Source organism: Sarcophilus harrisii, chromosome 1 (genome assembly GCF_902635505.1).
Source record: "Sarcophilus harrisii chromosome 1, mSarHar1.11, whole genome shotgun sequence".
Taxonomy (NCBI): domain Eukaryota; kingdom Metazoa; phylum Chordata; class Mammalia; order Dasyuromorphia; family Dasyuridae; genus Sarcophilus; species Sarcophilus harrisii.
Window position 1 is genome coordinate 491,179,735 of NC_045426.1, and position 26,778 is coordinate 491,206,512.

Below are 26,778 nucleotides of genomic sequence, written 5' to 3' on the forward strand. Positions count from 1 at the left end.
TTATGTAGGAGGTGGTCAGTAAAATTATTTAAGAACTTAAACAAAAAAGTGGGATCAGAGTTAGAAAGAAAATAATAGAGAGGAATAGAAGGTAAGATATTGGAAAGAACATCTAAAACCAATAAATTTTGAGAGTCCATGTCAGTGATTTCTATAATGATTTGATGGCGTTTATGAAATGGCAAACAGATCATGAGAATCACTGAGACCATCATGAGCATAACCATCATCAATGTGATTTAATTTTAATGAACTAATTATGGAAGTCTGATAGAGACTGAACTAGAAATAGAAAAGAAGGGATTATTCAGTCAGCAAATCATCCCTTAGGCTACATAGAAGGTCAATTAATCAATATTTTTCAATGACAATGTCCTCCAAATTGGGAACACAATAATGACATAAGTATCCGGGGTGCTGCATCTTTTTATGTCTAGTTGAAATAAAATAGGAAACATAATTTAAGTAAGAAATGAAGAAAAGAGATCAAGAAACCAAGAACCTTCTGGTATGGCATTTTATTATTTTCTTAGCTATTATGTATTATAGATACATAAGGATGAGAAAAATGTAAGATTGGAAGAGAAAGGAGGAATGAGAATAGAATTAAAGAGAATGAAATATTGTTATAGGGTACTATAACTTTATCTCTAATATTCTACAGTGACTTAAAATTTCTATTCCCCAGAATCTTCAACAAAATAGGCTCTTTGAGAAGGAGCAAATATAATCTTAAATATTTAAATAGAGTACTCATAAATACAGAGTGATCAGTAAATTGATATTTCCCCCAACTGGCCCTTTTTTCTATTTTTCTTGGGCTACAGTAACTTGTTTCATTCCAATTAGAAATGGTATTTTCTTATAGCTTTTTCAATATCATCTGCCAAAAGAGAATCACCCCTTTCTTTAGCCCCTCTTCTAACTTTACCAGTGGCCAATAAAGGTCAAATGTATTATGAAATCATCACAAATCATCACATACAAAATTATTTGTTGATAATAAACAATTTAAATATTCCCTTTGGTGTCTCCTGCTCTTTTGAACTGGAAAGATGGAATAATGTGTATGACAGGTTACCTCTATTAAACCATTGGTATTAGTGCTTGGAATGAAATATTAAAAGAGTAATTAATAATACAATAATAGTTACCATAAGAAAAAGTTTCAAGGCACTTTAAGGTTTACAAAGCATTCTACATACATTATCTCATCTCATCTTCATCTCACTGATGAAGTTGTTTTTTTCTTCAAGCTATTTATTGTCAATGGACATACCTGTACTGGGGTCATCTGCGCATAGCCTCGCCAACTGAAATCAGGAAACTCCAAAGGATTAAAGCCAAATCGAACACCTCTTCCATTAGGTGTCATGCCATCTTCAATTTCAAATTTAATGTGATGTAAATCAGGGAAATAATAATTGTCTTCTGGCCTTTGAGAAATTAAAAAAAAAACATGAATGCAGTTAATTAGGCTCTTAAAGGTTGGATATCCTGTTCTTCATCAGTTATAGCACAAGCTATCACATTCTCACCCACTGTTCCTTTATCAATGACTATTATTAAGAAAACTTGCATGGAATTATGTACAGTCCCATCAAAGGAAATAAGGGAAATAGTTCTTTCTTTTTTTCTTCTTTATACACTAATTGCTTTCTTTTTACATAAACATGTAAATATACCTTTTGGGTATTGTACCCCAGACATACAATATACCAGCTATAGATTATACTCCTCTCTATACATCAGCAGGTGATTTCTAGAGCTGTTGGGCCTCCAAATGAATCACTTGCTGACCAACCCTCTACTGCTTGAGCCTCTCTAATCTTAGCTAACTTAATCCTGAGATTACAGACATTTGTCAATCAGTAGCTTTATGGACCACCACCACCAGCAGCAGCAGCAGCAGCAGCTCTATTTTGCTGGGACCTACTACAGGGTGAATTCTACTGACAACCTTTAAGGACCAGTTACCTCTATGCTATGATGTGACATCGGAATTAATCTTTAGTGGAATTTGCAAGAGATTATTTTTTTCATGGGCTACAGAGATTTCTTTCCTTTAATAATATTTCCTAAGTGGTTCTCAATAACTAAGTGGTTTGCTATTTTCCATTAAAAATAAAACAATTTTGTTTTCTTGTCATTATTCTTGTTGTTTATACTGAAAATGTTTTTATCCAGATCCTTTGTTACTTTGATTAAATGATGTCACTTTATTATCTAATTAAACTGACTTGATTAAATCTAAATGCAGTTTCGGAAGTGAATAAAGCAAGCATATTTTAAAATTCTATTTTATGTAATGCTGTTTAAAACAAAATTAAAATTTAATGCAATGAAACTGACATAGATGGGAAAAAAATGTGTGTGCAAGAGTTGTTCATTCTTATTCTAAAGGTTGTTTTGGTAGGTTATGTATTTCACCAAGGTTTAAGTGGTAAATGACGCCATCTTTCTGTAGCAAGATGTGCATGTGTGTGTGTGTGTGTGTGTGTGTGTGTGTGTGTGTGTGTGTGGTTTAAGCTTAGTGGAGTTATTCTTGCTCACATATTATTAATGCACTAAATTGACCAGCAGGGATTTCCAATTAGAAATGCTTGGTTTAAAAAATTTGGCAGTATTTTCTTTTCTTTTTGTTCCCTTTATTTTTTTTTCTTTCAAAATTTCTTTTCAAAAAGTATTTCCCTGAAGAGTTGACAACACAATCAGGGACTTATTATAATGTGGTGGTACTCCATGCCAGTAGTAACTAATTTATCCTTTTGACAGATCTAAAACAATTTTTTGGCAATAACACTGATAGGGGATCAAGGATCAGGTGTGTGTAGACACACATTTGAAATTTTTGTAACTTTTTAAACCAAAATCATGGGGGATTTAAAGAAAACATGCAACTTATTGAATGTTCTGCATATTGTAGAATTTCAGAACATGAAGAACAATGATAATTGGTGGCCTTTATAGCACATTATGTTTTACAAGCATTAGCTCGTTTTATACTCACAACATCCCTGAGAGATAAGTACCATTATTATGCCAGCAGAGTGACTTGCTCAGGATCACACTAGCTGCCTGAAGCCAAATTTGAATCTAGGTCTTCAGGGATCATCTTTTGCCACTTTTTGCACTTAGCACAGTGCCAGGCACATTTTGTTGTGTGGTTCAGTCATTCCATTGGGTCTGATTCTTCGTGACTCTGTGGACCATGATGGCAAAGACTAGAGTGGTTTGCCAGTGTCCATCTCCAGTGGATTAAGACAAACAGAGAGAAAATGACCTGCCCGTGGCCCCACAGCTAGCAGGTGTCTGAGGCTGAATCTGAACTCAAGTTTTCCTGATTCCCAAGCCCAGCACTCATGTGGCTAATTCACCTGGCACACAGCAGACTTACTTAATGAATCTTTATTGACCAGACTGACTGATTAATGTTACAAGGATTTTAAAGAAGATTTGTAACAAAATAATTCCCCCTACCCTCCACCTCGGAAGATTGGTTTTATTTCTTAAGGGTGGAGGAGATCATTGCCACGTTCATTTTCAAAGCTTTTATGTCCACCAGTATAAAGGGACAAGCCAGAAGCCAAGTGCTCCAAACTTGTGGACTCCCAGTTATTGATCGCCCTTTGGGTTTGAAACTACTTGCACGTTAGACCACCTGAGCTCTAAGACATCATGGAGTGGGGCCCAGACAGGTAAAACCACTTGTCTAAGTCCCATAGACAGATAGATAATTGGCAGAGCTGAGACTTGCACAACTGGGCTCCAGATACCCCCCCTCCACAGCTCTTCTCATTAGCTCACTCTGTAAAGCATTGTAATAAAGCTGCTTTTCCACAGGGTCAGCTGCTGGCCCAGGGACATCAAGGTGTGCACAGTTAGTCCCATGGTGCCTCTAAATCTAATTTATCTCACTTCTAAATCTCCTTAAGCTACGAGAAAGGAAGAAGGAAGAATAGGAGAAGGAAAAAAAGCTCAGTTGGCAAGAAAACTTGAGTTCAAATCTCACCTCTGGATGTTTACTATGTGGCTATGGGCTAGTCAATGAAACATTTTGGGCCTTAATTTCTTTCTGTGTAAAAGGAAGAGATTGGACAAGATGGCATCTGATGTTTTTCCCTGCTCCTATGATGCTTTGGTCATTCCTACCCTCTGATGACTTGCTAGAGGAGCTGGTCTGGTTCATTTGGGGGAAAATGTGTTTGAGGTATCAAAGCTCTCAAAGCCTGTCTTCAAATATCAATTATAATGTGTCCCCGTGTAAACTCAGAACAACTTCTCATTTACCTCAATTCTAGATCAGAAAGCCCAAATTCCAGCTCTGCTACTTTCTATCCACATAAACTTGAATAAGTTACCTAACCAATTCAGACTTCAATTTTCTCATTTAAAAAATATTTCTAATCTAAGCAATTCCTCATCTAGACTCATCTAGATTATTTCTAATATCTTCCTAGCTATAACAAGACTGTGAACATTAAACAGAAATCACAAAATTAGCCTTAGAGTAAGACTCACTGTTGACATGACTGGCCCATGATATGTTCCCTACATTGACATGCTCCAGAAAGGTCATCGCACATAAAGCTGACAGATCCCCCAATGTCACAGTGGCACCCTGAAAATTAAAAAAACAACATTCATTTTGAAATATTTTTTTCCAAAAGTGCCTGATCACTCATTATGTCATTCTTAAACACAGATGTCTATGGTTCCTTTCTTATCCATCTCACTAGAAGTAAAAACAAAATTTAAGGATTGTGTTAATAATAACCAAAGTAAAATACACCTGCTTTCTTCCCAAAGACTGACCATTCAAATGGATTTTAAATATAGACAATCTGATTATGTATCAAAAGTTTAATGTAAAGTTGGTCGTCTGAATCTGAAATATTCCCATACAAATGATATTCTATGAGCAATGTGGGAACTAATCCTGGAGGCAGGAAATTCTAGGTTCAAAGTCCCTTCTGTGATACATATTGGCAAATATGACACTGGGTAAGTCCCTTTAACACTCTGTATTTAAGTTAGATTAGTTAGAATTTAGAGATTATCTGAAAGCCCAGAGATCTCTCAATACTCTAAGACTAAATTACAAAATAGGGGCTGATCTGAATCAGCAAAGTGAATTTCTTCATCCAGGAATTTCTTATACCAATGAAATCACAGGGCCAATCCCTACTTACCACTTATCTTATAGGGTTATTGGGATAAAAATACTTTGAGAACCAAGGTGTTATCCAAATATGAGATACTATTATTATTAAATGGAAGCTCAATTCCTCACCATACCATAAAAGCCTCTTTAACTCAATGTATTTAGAAGGCATAACTACGATGAATTAAAAACCCTGGGACAGAGTTTCTGGGTAATTAATAATCAATTTATTATTTAGGCTAGCTAATAATAAATTGATGGGCAGTGGTTTCTCTTGATAACTAAAGACAAAGGAGAGCCTGAAAGTCTTAAATAATCCTTGAAAGGCTGTTGATAAAAGAAAATTACTCCTGATTGGCAGACATTTAATGAGGAGGTGAACATTTAATGAGGAGCAATTGCTCCTGCTGAGAATGGGAACATGACTGTGGTAATCTATCTCCATCCTGATCACTCTGGTTGATTTTTCCTTCAAGACCCTAAATTCTAATGGTGGGCCTCTTTTTCTCAAGTAGTCCTCAGTCTAATTCAGACTGGATTTTGTTTACACCCTAAACAGAAATAAGTTTCTTGGTTGAGTGAGGTCCAACCCAAGATTGAGAAGCATGTGTCCCAAGACTAAGGGCAATCTCATCAATGAGTCATGTCCTTCAGAGACTGATTTTTTATAAGGGCTTTTTATTTTAAATGAGGAAATAAAGGAGAAAAAGCCTGGATCCCAAATTAATAATTGGTTATTAATATAATAGCAGTATAATTATTTCTCTCAGCTAATTATTACTTCTAACTATGGTTTTGGAAAATGAATTCTGAGTTCTAAATATTTAATAAATATTCCAGAAATACAGGCAATGTTTAGTTTCTAGAATATTTAGGTGGTAGGGAGAAGGCATAGTAATGGGATGTAGAAGAATACACAGAGAGGAGAGAGAGCTCTGGATTTAAAGGTTATAGATCTCTCTCTGCTCTCTATAAGAACTTGACTGAATAAGTCATTTAACTTGTCAGGGCCATAGTTTTCTAGTCTTAAAAATGAAAGGGTTATATCAGATTATGTCCAACACCAGATGCTCTAAACCTTATGAATTTTCCTATCTTGACATCTTTTAAGAGCAAGAGAAATCCTCTCTTCATCTACAGGAAGGAGGTGGGAGGAGTGAGGGGACTTCATGCTCTTCTGTTTAGTGGTCAGGCAATATGTGAAGGTGGAAGAGGAAGTGAGAAGAACAATATATGGTTACCTATGACATGTTAACTCTACATCTACAAGACAGGAGGTGCCTTTCTAGGTCAAACAACACCTTGTAGGTTTCACAATCTGTTAAATTTAAAGATTATCTTGATGGCTAGATACTAAATTAGAGGAGAAAAAAAGGTCTGTGGTAGGGGACATGAGGGGAAAATTGTACCCAGAACTTGTATATAGAAGGTCTTTATAAAACGGATCTTTATAAGTTAGCAACTTGACATTAACTAGCATTTTATTTAATAATTTTTAAAACCCTGAAGTATCTTATTCTAAATATTATGGTGCTAAATTATCAACAACATTAAGCATTTATTAAATTATTATTAGGGCGGCTAGACAGTGTAGTGATAGCTGAACCTGGAATGAAGATGATTCATCTTCCGAAGTCCAAATCTGGCTCATATACTTACTAGCTATGTCTGGGCAAGTCACTTAATCCTATTTACCTCAATTTCCTCATCAGTAAAATGAGAAGGAAAAGGAAATAGTAAACTACTTCAATATCTTTGCCAAGAAAACTCCAAATAGGATCACAAAGAGTCGGACACAAATGAAAAATGACAAAAACTATATTCCAAGTATTGTGTTTAATAATTCCAATTTTATGTTGCTCAATTTTTCAGTCAAACTATTCTCTTTTTCTCACAAGTATAATTTATTGTGGTTTCTGGCTCTTTTCCTCCTAATTTGTAGTTTTATGTTGATTATTTCTCTCTAGACTATCCTTTAACATGCTCACACAGCCATTAAGTCAAATCAGCCAATATTTATCGAACACCCATCACATTCATGGTGCTGGCTAGACATTCCTATAGAACGCCTCATTTACCATTCTTGTCACAGTAGACCACAGACACAGCATGAACAAGGAATGAAAACTACTGTTTTAAAAATCCTATGGGAGAGTCAGAGAGACTGAGAGAGACAGACAGACAGAAACATGAGACGGAGACAGAGACACAGAAAGAGGCACAGACACCAAAAGGGAGACAGAGACAGACAGATAGAAAGAGAAAAAGGACAGAGGAGGGCAAAGAGATAGAGGCAGAAAAAGAGAGAGACATGCAGGGCAGGACAAAGGACAGATGTCCATAGTTCTATCATGCAAAGCTAGAACAAGTCAGCAAGGTGACACTGCAGCCCAAAAAGCTAATATCATCTTTTGTTATTGTTCAGTCATTCAGTGATTCCGAGTCTTCATGACCATAGTATATCAGGCCCTTGTAACCTCCACTGTCTCCCAAAATCTGTCTGAGCTCATGTTCATTGTTTCCATTACACTATCCACTCATTTCATCTTCTGTCATCCTCTTTTCTTTTTGCTTTCAATCTTTTCCAACCTGAGGACTTCTAACAAGTAGCCAAAATATTTAAACTTTAGTTTCAGTATTTGACCTTCCAGTAAATTGTGTTTTTTTTAAGTATTTAGGCTTCATTAAAAAGAGACATAGATTAGTTAGCAAATGAGATGATATACTATTCTTTTGCCACATTTTATAATAATAACAATAATGTTAACAATAAGAATAGCATTTATATAGCACTGTAAGGTTTTCAAAGTGCTTTACAAATAATACCATTTCATGCCCACAACAACCCTGAGTGCTAAGTAATTCCCATTTTTGTAGATGACAAAACTGAGGCAGACTGTAGTTTTGACTTCCCTGAGGTTACCTAGCTCATAAAGCATCTGAGGTAAGAAGTGAATTCAGATCTTCCCAATTTCAAGTCCAACATTCTACCTCCTTACTTACTTGCCCCTTTTAGAAGGATTATTGACTGTGAACTGATCCAACCATTCTGGAGAGCAATTTGGAGCTATGCCCAAAAGGCTATAAAACTATCCATACACTTTGATCTGGCAGTGTTTCTACTGGACTTATATCCCAAAGAGATCTTAAAGGAGGGAAAGGGACCTGTATTGCACGAATGTTTGTGGCAGCCCTCTTTGTAGTGGCCAGAAACTGGAAACTGAGTGGATGCCCATCAATTGGAGAATGACTGAATAAATTGTGGTATATGAATGTTATGGAATATTATTATTCTGTAAGAAATGACCAGCAGGATGATTTCAGAAAGGCCTGGAGAGATTTACATGAACTGATGCTGAGTGAAATGAGCAGGACCAGATCATTATACACAGCAACAACCAGATTATACAATGATTAATTTTGATGGATGTGACTTTTTTCAACAATGAGTATTCAGGCCAATTTCAATAGACTAGTGATGGAGAGAGACATTAACATCCAAGAGAAGAGTATGGGGACTGAGTGTGGATCACAACATAATAGTTACATCTTTTTTGTTATTGTTTGTTTGCTTTTGTTTTCTTTCTCATTTTGATTTTTCTTGTGCAGCACAATAATTGTGGGAATATGTATAGAAAAATTGCACATGTTTAACATACATAGGATTACTTGTTATCTAAGAGAGGGGGTGAGAAGAAGGGAAGGAGAGAGGGAGAAAAATTTGGAACACAAGGTTTTGCAGGGGTGAATGTTAAAAACAATCTTTATATATATTTTGAAAATAAGAAGCTATTTTTAAAAAAGGATTCTGGATAAAGGGGAAAGAGTCTAGAGAAGGGTGACCAGGATGGTAAGGGCCTCATAAACAATGCCATGTGAGAATCATTTGGGTATTTGTAGCCTAGAGAAAATAAGGGGAAGTAAGATTTGTAGGGGAAAAGGGCATGTGTCTACCTATATGTATATGAAGGAGCTATTAGATGAAAGAGTGCAAAAATTCATTTTGCCAGGTCCCAGAGAGTGCAAGGAAATGGGAGTGTACTATATATACTAGGAGTGTTCCTGCAGCCAGGTAATTTTTCGCTTAATAAAAGGGGAAAAAATTCCCAATAATCAGTAGAATGGACTACTTGGAAGGTAATGATCATAATCATAATTCTCATTTATTAGTATTTACATATGTGTAAAATGCTTTACAAACATGATTTTTTGGGACCTTTATAACAACCCTACAAGACAGAAGTAATTATATAAGTAATGAATTCCTTGTCACTAAAGGTCTTCAAGGCAAGGCTAGATGGCCAAAAATATCCATCACTAGTCTATTGAAATTGGCCTGAATACTCATTGTTGAAAAAAGTCACATCCATCATAGATATAGAGATAATTCCTATTCAGGTTCAGGTGGGTCAAGATGCACTTTGAAGTCTCTAATTCTAAAGTCTGTGATTCTTTGATATCATAAACTGAATAAACCTGATATTAACTGAGTTGAGTCCCTCAAAGGCACCTTGATTCAAGAATATCCTGGCATTATTTTGGGTGTTCATTGGGAGCCCAACTAAATACCATATAGAGCCATCTCAAATTGTCCTGATTTATATCTTGCTACTGGACCCAGATGGCTCTGGAGGAGAAAGTGAGGCAGGTGACCTTGCACAGTCCTCTCTCACTTAAATGCAATTCACTTACAGGTCATGGCATCCCCTCCCTGATGTGTCTTCGAGAACAAAGGACAATGAACAAATATTGCATAACCATAAACTAATAGCATGGTGAATATGAGATAGTGTTCACATACAATATATTGTGATTTACTCTTTACATATTTATGCCATAATAATAATAAAAATAATAATAATGCTATTAATTATAGATTTTTTTCAGTCATGTCCAACTCTTTGTGACTATTTGGACTTTTTTTTAGAAAAAACTGGAGTGGTTTGCCATTTCCTTCTCCAGCTCATTTTACAGATGAGGAAACTGAAGCAAACAGAGTTATTTGTTCAGGGTCACCCAGCTAATAAGTATCTGAGGCCAGATTTGAACTCATGAAAATGAGTTTTCTTGACTCTTCCTGACTCCAGGTCCAGAGCTCTATCCACTTTGCCATCAACATCACCAGAAGCATTTTATTATGCATAAGGAATTGTGCTGTTTACTAGGTATACAAAGGTGAACCAAAAGGAAGTATTTTGGACTCCTCTTGATACACTCAGACTTTTCTATATAGTTCCACTAGAATAGAATTTACCTTGACACCCAAAGTAATTGCTGTCTCCTAGAGCAAAATAGCCATCTTCACATGTATTACAGGAATCACCGCAAACATGAGGTTTACAGTAACATTCTCCCTCTTTCTGTGGAATGATTAAATAAAAGATAAGGATTAAACTAATTTAAAATGAAAAAAATATTTTAACTCAAGAAAGTTTTTTTGAAAACATTTTTTACCAAAGATTTCTTTGTAAAAACTCCAACAATGCATGAAAAGTCTTAAAATACACTTGAATGCATATACTATACATTCAGGGGTTTACTGTATCCAGTTTGGGTTGATTCTCAAAAGCCAACTGTTAAATTTTTCAGCCTAAACATTTCCATCTCACAAATCAGGACTTGATTAATTTACTGTTTTGTTGATTTCACTTTAGAAAGTGACTGAGAAAGTGTTAAAAATGCAAATTAAATGCAAACTTAAAAATATGTCTCAGGAATACATTTTTCCCTAGAAATCTAGCTATTAAACATATACCAGCATACCCCTGTATGTAATTGTTAGGTCCTTAGTTATTGCCATTAATTTAAATTAAAATTCCATAATTGGTTTCTATAACATTTTGTTCCTATGTCATACATGTCATATGTCATATTCTTCACATTACCTGCTCACATTCTCCAACTCCACTTAGCGTTCCAGTCACATCACACTGGCATTCTGTGAAGACAGACAATATGAAAATGATCACTTCTTAAAAAAAGACTTCAAATTAAAGCTTACAAAAGACATTCTCTGTGGCTCAGAGGACATGGAATATCTGCAGTCTGACATTTGCAGGAAATACTTGGTGGAAAAATGACCATGTACTTTTGGCATTTTAACACCTTTCTTGTGGAAAAAAAAAACTTTTTAAGATAAATAAATAAACTTCTTTGTGGCAGATGAATATCATCCGTATTTCATTAGTGGTAGCCAGCTTGTGGACATTACAAGCAAGAAGTATACAGCACACCAGAATTTTAAATGAAGTCTAAGTAAAAATTCATCAGGTCAAGATTTTAGTTCTGGAAACCCCCTTTATTTAAAGATTAGGAAACTGAGGTCTGAGAAGTGTAATGATTTGCCCTTGGTCACACAGGTATTAAGTTTCACAGGTGGGTTTGGACCCAGATCTTCTGACTTAAAAGCAAGTAAATACTCTTTCCACAATCTTGGAATTGATGGGTGATATTTTATTCTGTTTAGTAGCTACCTCAATTTCAAATCTGATATGCCCCAAACTAATTATCTTTCCCCAAAACCTGTTTGCTTCAATTCTTACTCATTATGACTCTTACTCATTATTTCTATTAAAAGTAATGCCACTTACTCAATACCCATGTTCAGAATATCCATTACCTTATTTCTACTGTAATGACACCCTCCATCCCCATTTCAGACCCTTATTACTACCTTATCTGGAGTGCTGCAGTATCCTCTTTCTGCCTTTCTCTTAGCATATATTCTTTATATCAAAGCTTCTTAAACTGTGGGTCATGAGCCCATATGGGATGGCAAATTGGATGTGAGGATCATGAAACTATTTACCTCTTTTATATACGTATACACTCAAGATCATTTAAACATTTTGGGGGCAAAAAGGGGTAGGAAAAGTTTAAGAAACCCAGATTTATATTGATACTATTATACTAGTAATTCCAAAAATATAGGGATGTATATACATATATACATATATATGCACATATATTAAATTTTTATTTATGTTAAATGCACAGAAGAGAACAGAAGAAGTTCAGAAGGAAGTACATATAAGCAAGACACTTTTAAAAGTCATATATGGAACTTATTATATATATATAATTATTTAAAGTAAGAAGTATGAAATGGAGTTTCAGTTTCATATAAAATCTTCTTTTTGTATCCTCAAAATAAAAAGTAAAAGTAAAGGAAAAGATGGGAACACCAGAAACTTCTCCAAAAATTGACTAATTACATGCCATTTACTTCAAATTAAACATTTGTGGCTTGTAGAACTAAAACAAAATCTACAAACAAAAGAAAAGAATATACTGTCTAAGGAACAAAAAAACATGTGTCCTAAAAGTCCCAGAGGATATGAAGAGTAACTGGTCTATTATATTATTAATTTATATATAATATACATACATAATTAATATTATATTAATTAATTATTAATAGATATTAATTTGCTAGTTTCTAAACAAACTGCCTGAAAGTTCCATGGAATGCTTTTCTTGATTGTGACAAAGCCTTTGACTCAGTCTCAGGATTGAGTTATTATTCATGTGCAGCAAAGACATGATCTAGTTTCCCTGGCATCTCAAAAAAGACATTCCACCATCAGAGTCCATGCATCTTCATTGACTGTCTCATGACTAGATTTCTCTCCCTCATCTCTGCTTCTTGCCCTTCCTGGCTTTCTTCAAGTCTCTGATAAGAGACTTATCTAAGAAGCTTTCTTAATCCTTATACCTTTCCTTTAAGATTATCTCCAATTTATCCTATGCATGTGTGTCTATTACATAAACATATATGTATACACATATCAGATAAATTGCCAGAAATCTTATATAAAATAATTATATTTATTATGTATGTATATTATACAATAGCAACTATATGCAAATGAAATCCATATATATCTATATTTTTATATATGTGTACGTATTATACACATATACACAGATATATGGATCTATATTTATATCTCTACCTTGTTTATTGTTATTGCTGTTTTCCTTTATTCTCAAAGAGGAACAAAATGACATCACTAGGTTAGAGTTTTGGCTGTGGCTGATGAGGTCAGCATGAGCTTGGAAGGCTCTGCCGCAGCTTTGCGTGCTGTCTGCCCCGTTAATTTGTAAGCACCTTGAGAGCAATGCCCTGTGCTTTTGCCTTTCTTTGTATCTCTGAGGCTTGGTCCAGCCTTTAGTATTTAGTATTGCTTGCTCAGCACTGACTTGACATGATTGCCAGAGGATTCTGGTAGCACACAAATCCGATGGGTCATACCACCGCCTGCTTGTTTCAGTGACTCTCTATGGCTTATTGAATTAAGTAACAGCTCCTCAGACTGGTCCTGAGCCCTCTGTGATCTAATACCCATCTTTCTGTTTTTCTTTCATACCATGTAGAATAGTCTGTGCTTTAGCCCAACAATACTATTTACATTCCTCTGGGCATGTATCCTGTACTCTCTTAATTTCAAGACTATATTCTTATTATTCCCTATTCCTGGATCCAACTCATTCTCCATATGGTGAAATCTCCATCCCTTTTTCATGCCTCTGTTTTTAGACCTCATTCATAAAGCCTTCCCTGATTTACCTCATCAGAAAATTTAATTTTATTTCTAGAATGTGACATAATATTATCTACAATTTTTTCTATTGCACTTATAATGCTCCATTTTTGGGAGTTATGGTTATTTCTTTAGAGTATTCTAACTTCTCTTTATAGTTTAAGATTTGTGAGGTCAAGGACCACAATGTCTTCTTTATGTTTATATCTTCCCAAGGACCTAGAAGCATACTTGGAGCCAGTGACACAGTTCTTTGCATGTTTGTTGAACTAAATTGAATTTAAAGTTCTTGAGCCAATGTCAACAAAAATATAAAATGAAATCAAGGAGAAGAAACTGAAAGTCCACAGTAAGAAAACACTTAATTAATTATTGCCTTAGTGGTCAATGAAATATGGCCAGAGACCAGGGCCATCAATCTGCTGTGGAGATTTTGAAACTGATAGAATTTCTAGAAGAAGGTGAAATCATTCAAATGTCCTAATGGGTTTCAGAGGAACAGCTTTGACTAAAATTAAAAACTTGGATTGGTTCCGCCACTGTGATAAAGAACATTAAAATAAATCTCAATATGGCTAAGAGTTGTGGGTAGAAAATCTTACCTGAACATCCATCAGGGTTTTCATCTGCTAGATTCCAGTATAATGGCTTGCAGATGCTGCAGGTAGGACCTTTGACATAAAGCTGGCACTGGCAATATCCCTATTGGGGAAAAATAATCCAACATGTGGAATCTTGGAGTCAAAGCAATCAATCAAAGCTCTCAGAGCAAAAGCTTGGCATGGAAATCTATTCTGGCAACAGAGTAGGAACTAAGTACATTCAGAAAGAGATTTTTATTACAAAGTTTGCATTGTATGCACAAATTTGAGAAACAACAAAAGCATTCTATTTATCTGAGAGTGTGGAGGCTTCATTTATAGAATTTTAGTAAAAGCTATTGGTTTTTAATTCCTTTCAAAGCTCCACAATACAATGATGTTTACTTTGTATAATGAATAAACTGTTATGTGCTAAATCTGAGGCACTTCCAAGCTTCCAGGATTATGATTGATAGGTTCTGGGTATCTAAGGGAGGATTTGAGTGCAGGTTTTCGTGTCTCTGAGGCAAGTACTCTCTCTAATATGTCACCTAGTTACCATGACCCCAGCTTACCTAAGGCAGGGAAAGATCCCCCCCAAAAAATCTGTATAGTGATAGGCAGAGTGATACCAAATATATTTTACTTATTTTGCACATTTGCATCTTTAAATGAAAGCCCCATCTCCACAAAAACACATTTAGAGTCACAGAGCATCAGTTCTGAAAAGGATGATGGAGACCATCCCACGCAGAAATAGGGCTTAGAGATGCCAAGTAAATTTGCTCAAAATCACATAGCTAGTAGAGCTAAAATTCAAACTCATGTCCTCTAACTCTTAAGACAAGTCTTTTACTCACTAATATGTACTGCCAAATGCCACCTTGTAATTTTATAACTCAATTGATTCTAACCCTTTAAGTTAAGTCAGGCAAATATTATCATCCCCATTTACAGCTAAGGAAACTAAGGTTCAAAGAAATAAACCCACTGATCACCAGATTAGTTCTCTTGCCTCTATACCATGTCATCTCTTAAAATTCTAAGATCTTTCTTTTAAAAATATGATCCCTCTCCATATTTTATTCTAGGAAGCTTTAATAGTTCTTATACTAAAGAACATAATAGAGGCTCAAACAATTATTGTTTTATAAACTTGTACTTACAGAACTGGAATCTATAGTGCCAGCAGGGTTACATTCACTACTGAAACCTATATGAAATCCAGAAAAAAGTCTTGTTTATCATTGTGGGTCACAGCATTTTTAAACACATACACACTTTAAAAAAAAAAAAAATGTTGGCTCTCAAATCTTTCAATGGATACACATCAGGAATGCCTTTATTCATCATCATCATCCTTAAGAATAAAGCTCAGATAGAAAAAAAAATTGTATAAAGACATTATCTCACATTACTGATAAAGATTGATTTCTATTAGAAGCTGAAGACTAGGGGTGGGACGATGGAAACTGAGGAGGGAGCCTACAAATAACAATTTGAGTAAATTTAATTTTGTCCAGGAGAGGGCAACATTGCACCAATTTTTAGCAAATATTCAATTAAGCTACCTGAAGAATTGGGGATGGTTTTTAGGCTCACAAGTCTAGCGTAGACCTTCTAGTCTGACCCTTGTTTTATAGTTGAGGAAATGACATCCACGACGACAGAGAAAGGATAATGAAATCAATGCCTTGAACCCTGCCTGGACAAAGAAATTCCTTTATCTTCTTATATGACATGCTGCTTCTAACACTAAGAACTAGAGCCTATTTTTCAACTCTTACAGATAATCTTTCTAACATTAATGACCACATTTAGGAAATATAATACAGCCAAAATCATGTAAATCTCTTCAATAATTCAGCCTTTTGCAGTGCCATAGGGTCTTCAGGAACTGTGTCTGTTTTACATGTTAAGATAAATCCCTACCATGAGTTATCATTTACTACTGACTTCCTGCTTAAATTTGTCTACTATCCACTGCTCCTTCTCAATTCGATCCCTGCTGTTCCTCCTCAAGACTGCTTACTCCCTCATTCTTAAAAAGACTTCTTTTGACCCTGACATGATGTCAAGCTATTTTCCTGTGCTCATTCCTTCCTTTTATTACAAAACTCATTAAAAAAAACCATCTATATATACACTGCCTCCATTTCTTTACTTCCCACTCTCTTCTCATCTCCTTGCAATCTAGTTCCTGACCTTGACATTCACTGACAATCTCTTAACTTGGTGACTCAATGTAATGGGCTGAGGTTTGAGTTGATGCACTGAGGTCCCAAGTACGTGAGGCTAAATAGTAATTGGGCTATACTCTATTAATATACATGATTGGATAAAGAATGGTCTCTGCCCACTCTCCGTGCAAGTCCTGATGTGTTGTATAGGAAATGACGATTTTGGTGGGTGGAAGCAGAGAGAGAGACAGGAAGAGAAACTGGGAGAGATTGGGCCTGGGTTCGAGACTCCGAGCTGCTGGTTGTGTGGCTGCTGGTCGAGCTAGCTTCTTGACTCAGCTGCACACATTGCTATCGCCGATTCTCTTCCACCTCCTATCCTTCTTCACTGAGAATAAAGACTGACGGTTTTCCCCTAACCTGAATTCCTGACTCCGGCTGATTTAAAAATACACGATCTTCACAACTCAATTATCCTTCTTTGGTTCTAATGTTTTAAGATCTCTTCCAGAACTAGAGTTCTAGGATTTTATGAAAAATATGTGATCAACATCAGCTAATGAGAGGGTGTTAATTGGAATTTTTCCTACTCACTAGGAATTGATTCTGATATTCTAGTTTAACTTTTGGATGTTTGTTGTTGGACTTTCCATTCAACTAAAAGGGAATACATTGGACATCTCTGTTTGCAGAGAATATTGAATGTATGATTGCAAGAAACCTCAAAATTCACAATTTGCAGAGAACTTCTAAAAATCCTCTAAGCCATGCATGAAAATTTACTAGACTTTTCTGGGTAAGTGCTACTGACATAAAGCATTCAATAATGAATGAGATGAATTTTTGTGGAAGGCATCAAGTGTTGTAGGGCTGATTTTGTAGGGTCAAAGATCTAGAGTTAGAAGGAAACTAGTTCTCTAGTCATAAGATCTTGGACCTAAAATCTGGAGAGATATCAATGGGCATTTAATCCAATTTCTTCATTTTATGAGTGAGGTTAAATGACTTTCCTATACTAAGGATACTAAGGATCAAACCCAAGATTCAAATTTAGATAGATTCTATGACTCCAAGTTCAGCATTCTTTCCACAGATTGCCTCTCTAAAGAAATATTAATTTTTTCTTAATTACCATTAATTAGTTCATTTATTGTTAAATAATTAAATTAACTATGTATATGTTTGACTAGATGTGGGCATACCTACCTTGGCAGTGAGGAAAATCATAGGCTCCTGAAAGGCACTGATCACATTGCTGTCCTGTAATCCCCGGCCGGCATTCACACTGACCAGTAACTGGATCACATGTAGTCTGGTATGAACCAAGGGGTGAACACTGACAAGCTAGATTGAAGCACACCATCAGACTTGAAATAATCAGCATTTAACCATCCAACATGATTATATCAGGCAAGTTAAGTCCCAAAGTGCCATTGGGAAAGCTTTACTTTTACAGTAATAAGTAGTTTTACAGTAATAAGCTTTACAGTTACAGTAATAAGTATAAGTAATAAGTAGGAAGATGGATTAAGAGACTGTTTCAAGGAAGGGAAGTAGGTCTTCTCTTAGAGATTTAAATTCAATCCTTTATTTCTGAGTGGGCAGAAACCACTCCAAAGATTACAGTCCACCTTCCTATCTCCTCAAAGCCTTTCATGGTAGACAGGCTGAAGGAATTGGCTTGGTCAAAGGTTGAAAAGAAATCTATCCCATCCCTTCCTTTTTCTCCCCCAACTCTAAACAACTCTTTGCTGGTATTAATGCATTAAAGACAGGTTTGCCTATAGGATCAACTTTCTGACTCTCCTCTCTTTCCTCTGTTTTCTCCGTGTTTTGAGTCTAACCAATTTCTGTGACACTGGACAGAAATGGGATTAAGCAGTTTTGTCCTGGTTTACAACACAGTACGCAATATGATTATATTACCAAGTGATTATCTGACAAGTGAGAAACTGCTTCACAAGCCTGGAACATCATATTAACAAGAGTGGATTGCTTAATTAATATTGCTAATCAATGTTACCTTCTGATGCAACTCATGAACATTTTCAAACATATTTCTGACACTTTTAAATCTGCCCTTAGTTTCTGACTGTTAAGTTATTTAGTATCAATGATTACAAAAGTATCCTCACTACCTAGCTAGGGCTTTGAGTCAGAACAGAGCAATGGGCTCAAATCACACCACAATTTATTTGAATCCTACTACTGAATTTATTTAAAGGCATCTTTTAGTTGCAAAGCTTCTCTCATCTCTGAGCTAAGTTTCTTAGAATCCCTTCCCGTGAAGAACAGGTCTAATTGTTTTCTTTATGTGATACCTGGCAGACAACCACACACAGCACTAAAGTAATACAATGGGGTTTGTTTGACTTCTTATTAGATGTACTCTTCTGCCATGTCTGCCTGCAGGAACCAAAGCTTGCAGTAAAATTGTTTTTAGGGAATTTTCCTTGGCTGTTGCGACTACTTACTACAGAGGAAATTAAGTCAAAGAAAAGAGTTGATTACTTACAAAAGCAACTGGGGTAGTTGTAATAATCAGGAGCACACTGGGTGCAGCTCAGGCCAGCATAATTAGGGTAGCACCGACACTGCCCTCTGGGTCCACAAGCACCATCCTGGGAGCCAAGCGGGTCACAGTTACACTCTGGGAGCAAAAACAAAAGAAGTGAAATACAAATACTTTTTTAAAAAAAATCCTGAGAACTATCCACGCTGGCATCAATCTTTTGATTTCTAGTCAACTATGAACCAACATCTACCAAATCCAAATTTAGAAATGTTTAATGTTGGTTACCTTTTTATCCCTCTTGAAAGCCTCAGGACTTTTTTTTAATAATTATCATTTATAATTCCAATGTTTCTGTTGCTTTTTTTTTCCCTGGCTCTTTTCCATTCCACTAAATTTATATTCTTCTTTCTCATTTGAAATTTACTAGTAAAGGGGCAGCTAGGTGGCTCAGTGGATAGAGCACCAGCCCTGAAGTTAGGAGGACCTGAGTTCAAATCTAGTATCAGACACTTAATACTTCCTAGCTGTGTGACCCTGGGCAAGTCACTTAACCCCAACTGCCTCAGCAAAAAAAGAAAGAAAGAAAGAAAGAAAGAAAGAAAGAAAGAAAGAAAGAAAGAAAGAAAGAAAGGAAGGAAGGAAGGAAGGAAGGAAGGAAGGAAGGAAGGAAGGAAGGAAGGAAGGAAGAAAGAAAGAAAGAAAGAAAGAAAGAAAGAAAGAAAGAAAGAAAGAAAGAAAGAAAGAAAGAAAGAAAGAAAAAGAAAAATTTACTAGCAGATTATTTAGAGGCTACAGGGAAGGTAATAGTGTTATGTCTCAATTCCCCTGCCTCTGTTTCCCTGAATTGTTCTGCCTCAGTTTCCTTGATGGCAATCCCCTCTTCCTAGCCATTAGGACTGAGATAATTAGGGCTGGGAACTCTGCGCCACTAGCATTCCAAAGACTCCAGGTGGCTTATCTCAAATACCTAGATGGCATCTCCATCTCTTGGTCTAGCCATCCTGTCTCTAGCTTTTTCACTAAATAGAATTTATGATCCTTCCTCCTTACCCCCAACCTGTTAGAACTTAATTTATGGTCCTTTACTGGAACTTCCTGCTTACCAGTGCTCTGCTCCCCCTTTGCCTTTGTTTCCCTGATCGCTGGAGCCCTATAAGATGCTCTGGAATCCCTTGCACATTGTTGGATGCTTTGAGACATGAGTTCCATCCACCTGACTGGGGAGGGGGGTCAGACATGGATCCTGTTTGGCCATGGATCCTCTTCTGCTCCCAGTCCAGACTCTCCACTAATAAAATATCAAAAATCTTTAATCTCTATCTTGCCTCAGTTTCTCCAGCACTACAATAGAATTTTTACTTCCTATGAGTCACTAGTCAGAAAGTATGTCAGTTTGGTAGTGTGATATATGGTTTTTATAACTGAGTATTCAGACCCCAATCCCTGCAGGTAGGGAAAGTTTCTGTAATTTTGCTGTGTGGTCTTCTTTGAGCTGTATGGTCTTCTGGGAACCATAATCCAGTAAGACTGGTTTGGAGGTGATGGATATAGAAAGCTTGGGAAGGAGAGGAGAAAGCATGGATCAGGAGCAATCTAAGGATGGTAAATTGGAGAGGGTAAGTCAGTGATGCTCTAGCTTAAGAATTAAGACTGAGATACTGAGGCAACTTCAGCTCTCTCTCAATTGTAATCCCTCAGAAGGAATGTGTATGATTAATAGACCTGGGAAATATTTAATTCTTCCCTTCTATTATACAAGCAATTACTTTAAAAAAAATACTTAACTCCAATTGCCTCAGCCAAAAAAAAAAAAAAGATAAATGGTAAAAGAATATGAACGGTAGTTCTCAAAGGAAAAAATCCAAGCTATCAATGGCCATATAAAAACATATTCCAAATAACTAAAAATTAGAAAAAATACAAATTAAAATAAGCCTGAAGTTCAACTGTGTACCTAATTAAATGGAAAACATTACAAAAAAGGAAGGAAAGAAAATGAAAATTTCTGGAAGGTCTGTGGAAATACTGGAACACTGGATACTGTTGGTCCAACCATTCTGGAAAGCAATTTGCAATTTTGCTCCCAGTGTGATTGAATTGTGTATATTTTTGACCTTATGATACCACTTGCAGGCCTATTCCCTAAAGGTATCAAAGACAAAAAGATCTATCTGAACAAAAAAATATTTACATTAACAAAGACAATGTCCATCAATTAGAGAATGGCTGAACATGTTATGATATAGGAAAGTAATGGAACATTATTAAGAAATGACAAAATGGATGATTTCAGAGAAACCTGGGGATTTAATTTTTATTTTACTTTTAAATTTTAAATATTTTTATTTTCCTCAGTTACACATAAAGCAAAATTTTTTGGTAACACATATACATCCAATTTTTTTTTTACTATTGCCATATGAGTCATGTTGAGAGAGAAAAATCAGAACAAAAGGGGGAAAACACAAGAAAAAAAAACAGAAGAAAAAAGAGTTAACAAAGTATGTGTTGATTTTTATTCAGTCTCCATAGTTTTCTCTCTGGATGTGGATGGTGTTTTCCATTTAAAGTTTATTGAAATTTTCTTGGATCACTGAACCACTGAGAAGAACCAAGTCTACCATAGTTGATCATTACACAATCCTGCTGTTAACTATGAACAATGTTTTCCTGGTTCTGCTTGTTTTGCTCAACATCAGTTCATGTAATTCTTCACAGAACTTTCTAAAATCAGTCTATTTGTTGTTTTTGAATAGAACAACAATATCTGATTACTTTCATATACTACCGTCTGTTGATTTGTACTTTGCTTAATGACCTCTGAGGTGCCTTAAAATTCTAACCTAAAATTTGATATACCAATGACCATAATAGTTGTTAACATCTCAGTAAAAATTTAAGGTTTGCAAACTATGCATTTTTTCTCCTTTGATGCTTATGACAATCCTGGAAGATAGGTGCAAATTTATCTCTACAGATGAGAAAACTGAGTCCAACAGAGGTTAAGTAATTTTCTCAGGATCACAGATCTAGTGAAAGTCAGAGGCTGGATTTGAACACACATTTTCCTGACTCTGGGTCTATTCTCTGATAAATGAGACTATGCATATAAAAGTGCATGTTCAAATACTTTATAAAAATAATTGTTAAATTCCACATAAATACATAATCACAATAATATTTATAATGCTATATTGCTATATATGCTAGATTAAATGCTTTACAAATATTACATCACTTGATACTTCAATGCTTCCCTGTGACATGGGCAAACTAGAGTCCTCCAAGGTTATGTCAGGAAAGCAGAAATACTGGTAGGAAGAAAGAGCTGACTCTGAATTTACAGACTTGGTTCAAATCCTAACTTTACACTTAAAAAGTCACTTACTTTACCCAAGTCTCAATTTCCTCAATAGCTAAATGGGGGCAAGGGGCAGGTATTGGTCTAGATGACCTCTGAGATCCCTTTCAGCTCTAAATTCATGATCCTATTATTCTACCAACCTGTAGACACAATGGTAGATTGTGTGTCTGTTGTCTGAGGACCAGTTAAAGTTGAAAGAGGCTCATCACCATCTGGGATATGCTGTGATGGATTTTTCCATTCCCATAATTTTGAAATAACTCCAGACTCAAGAAGGAGCCACAATTGCTATCAATGGAGGGAATCCACATAGACAAAAATCACAGATCCTTTAAGTGTTGAATTATTGTTATTCTATGGCTCTAATGAGCAAAAAAAAAAAGGAGAATAAACAAAGTTCTTCATGGCTCAGGGTCAGCCTCTTAGTCACAGCAGTTGAAAAGCATTTTTCCTTAGTAGTGCCAACAAATTGGCAGCTCTCTCAGCTGAGGGCAGCCCACACACAGAGCATACTCTGATCTGTTCTTATGATTGCCTGGCCCTAGGGGGTGCAGGCCACAGGGAAAACTGCAACCCCCTTTTATGTAACTGCTCCAGTCTTCTGCCAGATGAAAAGGCAATAAGACGGCAAACCAGAGGAAGAGATTTCTCTTTAGACTCAAGCCCCCAACATACACCCCTCAATTCTTCTCCTTAGACCATCCAGTATTCTCTTACTTCCACCTCTTGCTTTGAAGCTTCTTCCAGCAGCAAAAGCAGGCTTCTCCAAATAGCTTACAATTTGGGACCTTTCCTCAGCTCCTTCTCCAATCTCCTCTCTTTCCTTCTTTCTCTTCTCTCTCTCCAACAATCAAATCAAAAGTGCTGTTCTTACATTTGATTCTTTTATTGACCCATTTAATTTATCTGAGAAATAAATCTATTCTAATGTGATAGAAAGAAATAAGAACTAGGTCTCTTATTTTACTGGTATAAAGAAATGCTAGATGAGGAACGACCCTCTAAGAATTCAGGTTGGTTGACAAGAAAAATAATCTCACAGCCAGGATATGTCAGAGATAAGACTTGAATCCAGGTTTTCTTGTCTTTCAGGACAAGATAATAAGTAAAAGATTGTTAAAAGTGCTACTTCTTCCAGTTGCTAAATGTGCTATTACTTCTTGTTTTGGGTGGCCTTTGTGAAGGTACCTAAATGGAAGGACCTGCTTCTAGGGTTGGGTCTTTCTGGTACTTCTTCAGCCATAATAAGTGATGCTTCATGAAGGAAAGAGCATTCTTTGTCCCCTTAGTTTACACTGCTAAGTAAGGTAGTGGATTACACACCATACCTAGAATCAGAAAGACTCATTTTTCCAAGTTCAAATCTGGCCCCATACATTTACTAGCTGTGTGATCCCTGGGCAAATCACATAACTCTGTTTGCCTCATCTGTAAAAGGAAATATAGACGGACATAACAAACCAGTCCAGCATCTTTGCCAAGAAAAGCCCATATTGAATCATGGAAAGTAGAATATAACTGAAATGACTGAAAATGAAAAGTTTATATTATAAAGAGGCTAGCAATTCTGTCTACAAAGAGGATCAGCCCAATGTAAAATTACTTATTGAATTGAATAACTTTCTGCTCCACCTCAAGCAAGTGACTTGAATGGATATCTTCTCTATCTCCTTCATTTTCAGTTTCCTTTTATTATTGTTGTCATCATTTTATATTTATATCATTTTATAAATTATTTAGGCATTTTAAGAAAAGTTCCCAGACCAATCAAGTGACTTAAATAGATATTTTCTCTCGTTATTTCCTTAATTTCCAGATTCCTTTTATTATTATTGTTATCATTTTGCATTTATATTATTTTAAAAATCATTTAGGCAGCTTTTTGAAGACAGGGACTATATTTTTTGTCTTTTTGTTTTCAGAATGGCATAAAACAATTAATAAATACTTGCTGACAACTCCTCCTTTACATCCTTTATCCCTTCTCTGTCTACACTAACTAGCTTTGTGATATTGCAAATCACCTCCTCTCTAGATGAGTCTCATTTCCTCATCTAGATTTTGAGAGATTGGTGTCTAGATAATCTCTTAAGATCCTTTCCAAATTCAACACTATGTTCTACATTTTACAGCAGATTGGTACAGCTCTTTTATTCTAATTTATTCTCGCTGTTTCAGGGACATGGCATTTGTAGGTACCTAATCTCCAGCTGTCAGGGAGTGAACTCCTTGGGAAATGCAGTAGAGCTGCGTTGGCAGTCAGACAAGTAGGTAGTGGTGGTCCTTGGGTTTGCAGCCCCATAGCAACTCTTCCCAAGTAAAGCATCACGAGCACCAACTACTGCAGCCTCAGGGGGTTTCCTTACCTGTGGGATTTGGGACACTGTTCCCAGGAATCAAAATACAGGTTTCAGGGCAAACTCCGGGAGATCACAGATACAAGTAACTGCCATAGTGATAACTAGAGGTTGCTTCCACTTGTACTCAAAGCCGCCAGGGGGAGCTCCTAGATCTGAGCATGTCCCTTAATTATAGAATCCCAAGCCATGTTATAGCTGTAACAGTGGTTCTCAAAAGTCTGGTCCAGAGCATCCTGGGAATCTCTGAAATCCTTTCAGAGAGTCTACAAATTCATAATTAGTTTTTATTTTTAATGTGATTAATATCTATCATTATAAACCACATAAACAAAAACTCTTTGGACAGACCCTCAATCATTTTTAATAGGATAAAGATATTGAGAACAAAAGTTTAAGGACCACTGCGAAAGGATCTCCAACCTAGGAAACTTACGATCTAATCACAGAAAGTAAAGGGCTCCTAAAAAGATACTATACAGGCTGGAAAGATTCCTCCCTTTAGGAAAGATGAACAGAATTCCTTTGATTGAATTGGAGGGGCAAAGCACTGGCCATGGCTCTGAAACCCCCTTAAAGGGCTGGGCTTTCTAGCTCTGAAGACTGGAAGGGAATCAAAGAAGAACCTGGAAAGCTAGCAGATCTGGGAGTATACAGCGTCAGCCACTATAACAGGTGCCAGAATTTGCAGAGCAAAGCTATGTGAACCAAATGGGCAGGAGGCATGTCAGGACAGATGCTTTATTGCAGAAATGCTCTGCCACAATCCCCTCTCTCCCCATTAAAGACTTCAAGGTGATAATTCTGAATGTCATTCCTCTCTTTGAGTTCTCCCATTGGAACCTGAGGACTTTTCCTCTAAGTATGATGAGGTTCTAATTCTTAACAGGAACAAGAGGAAGAAGAGAAAGAGAAGGAAGAAGAAGAAGAATTAGATATAATTAGCACTTGTATAGCACTTTAAGGTTTGCCAAGTACTTTACCTAGAAAATTTAAAAGGTAGATGTTTTTCCATAGTGCTATGTCTCTCTGGGGACTTAGAAATACAATAAAATAGAGAATTATAAATTCTTCTTTTATACAACTTCTTAAAAAGGAAAGAGAATATTTATACCAGAAAATCTCACTGGTTGGAGCATATTTTGCTGTGGGAAATTATGAAGAAGTGGTTTTATAAAAACATGGCAATACCTATGTGAACTGATACAAAGTACACAAAGAACCATTTTGCATAATAACAGCAATGTTAGAATGATGGTTTTCACAGCTGTGAAAGATTTGGCTACTCTGATCAATACAATGATCCAAGACAATTCTAAAAAATGCATGATGAAAAAATTTTCTCTCCAGAAAGACTGATGAACTCTGAGTGCAAATAAAAGCATAATTTTCTCACTTTATTTTTCTCGCTTTTTTAAAAAGTATAGTTAAAATGGAAATATTTTACATGATTTTTCATATATAATTGATGTCATTTTGCTCATCTCAGTGAGTGGGGGAGGAGTGGGAGGAAGGGAAAGAATTTGAAACTGAAAAATTTAAAAGAAAAGACTATTAAAAATGAATAGAAGTAAATTTTAAAAATATCCACTGTCTTTCTAACTTTCCTCTTTTTCCTCTAGTGCGCAACCATCTTCTAGTTATCCAAACTCGCAAAAATTATCCATGACCTTTCTTGTCTTTTCATTGGATCCCATATATACTTCCTGGCACAGGTAAGCACTTAAGAAATACTTGTTGATTAATTCCTTCTTCTTTATCCTTTCATAATGAATCAATTATCAGTACAGCATCCTATTGGGTCAGTCTCTCCCTTCTTCAATATATCCTCTGCCAAATGGCTGCCAAATTGACATTCCTGACTCATAGATTTGACCAGCTCATCCCCCTACTTAAGTAAGCCTCAGTGATTTCCTATTGTCTCCAGAATAAAATACTAATTCCTGTGCTTGGCATTTAAAGCTCTTTATGACTATATTCCAACCTAGCTTTGGAGTCCCACTTTTCTTCCCTTCCCACATTCCCATTCCAGCCAAACAACTTTAATGGCAGTTCAATATTAAGAAAACTATTA

General features: G+C 36.0%; 1 protein-coding gene across 2 annotated transcripts in view; it reads right to left on the bottom strand.

Annotated features, from left to right (window-relative positions):
- The window catches only part of LAMA3 (laminin subunit alpha 3), a 310,601-nt gene that overhangs the window by 160,494 nt on the left and 123,329 nt on the right, over positions 1-26,778 (bottom strand). For both annotated transcript variants that reach the window (XM_031946523.1, XM_031946522.1), the window contains exons 15-22: positions 18,984-19,118; positions 17,675-17,812; positions 15,455-15,501; positions 14,310-14,409; positions 11,050-11,102; positions 10,419-10,524; positions 4,522-4,621; positions 1,280-1,436 (exon numbers count right to left, since the gene is read on the bottom strand). In XM_031946523.1, coding sequence (XP_031802383.1) covers positions 1,280-1,436; positions 4,522-4,621; positions 10,419-10,524; positions 11,050-11,102; positions 14,310-14,409; positions 15,455-15,501; positions 17,675-17,812; positions 18,984-19,118 — 836 coding nt within the window. The remainder of the gene's footprint in view (positions 1-1,279; positions 1,437-4,521; positions 4,622-10,418; positions 10,525-11,049; positions 11,103-14,309; positions 14,410-15,454; positions 15,502-17,674; positions 17,813-18,983; positions 19,119-26,778) is intronic.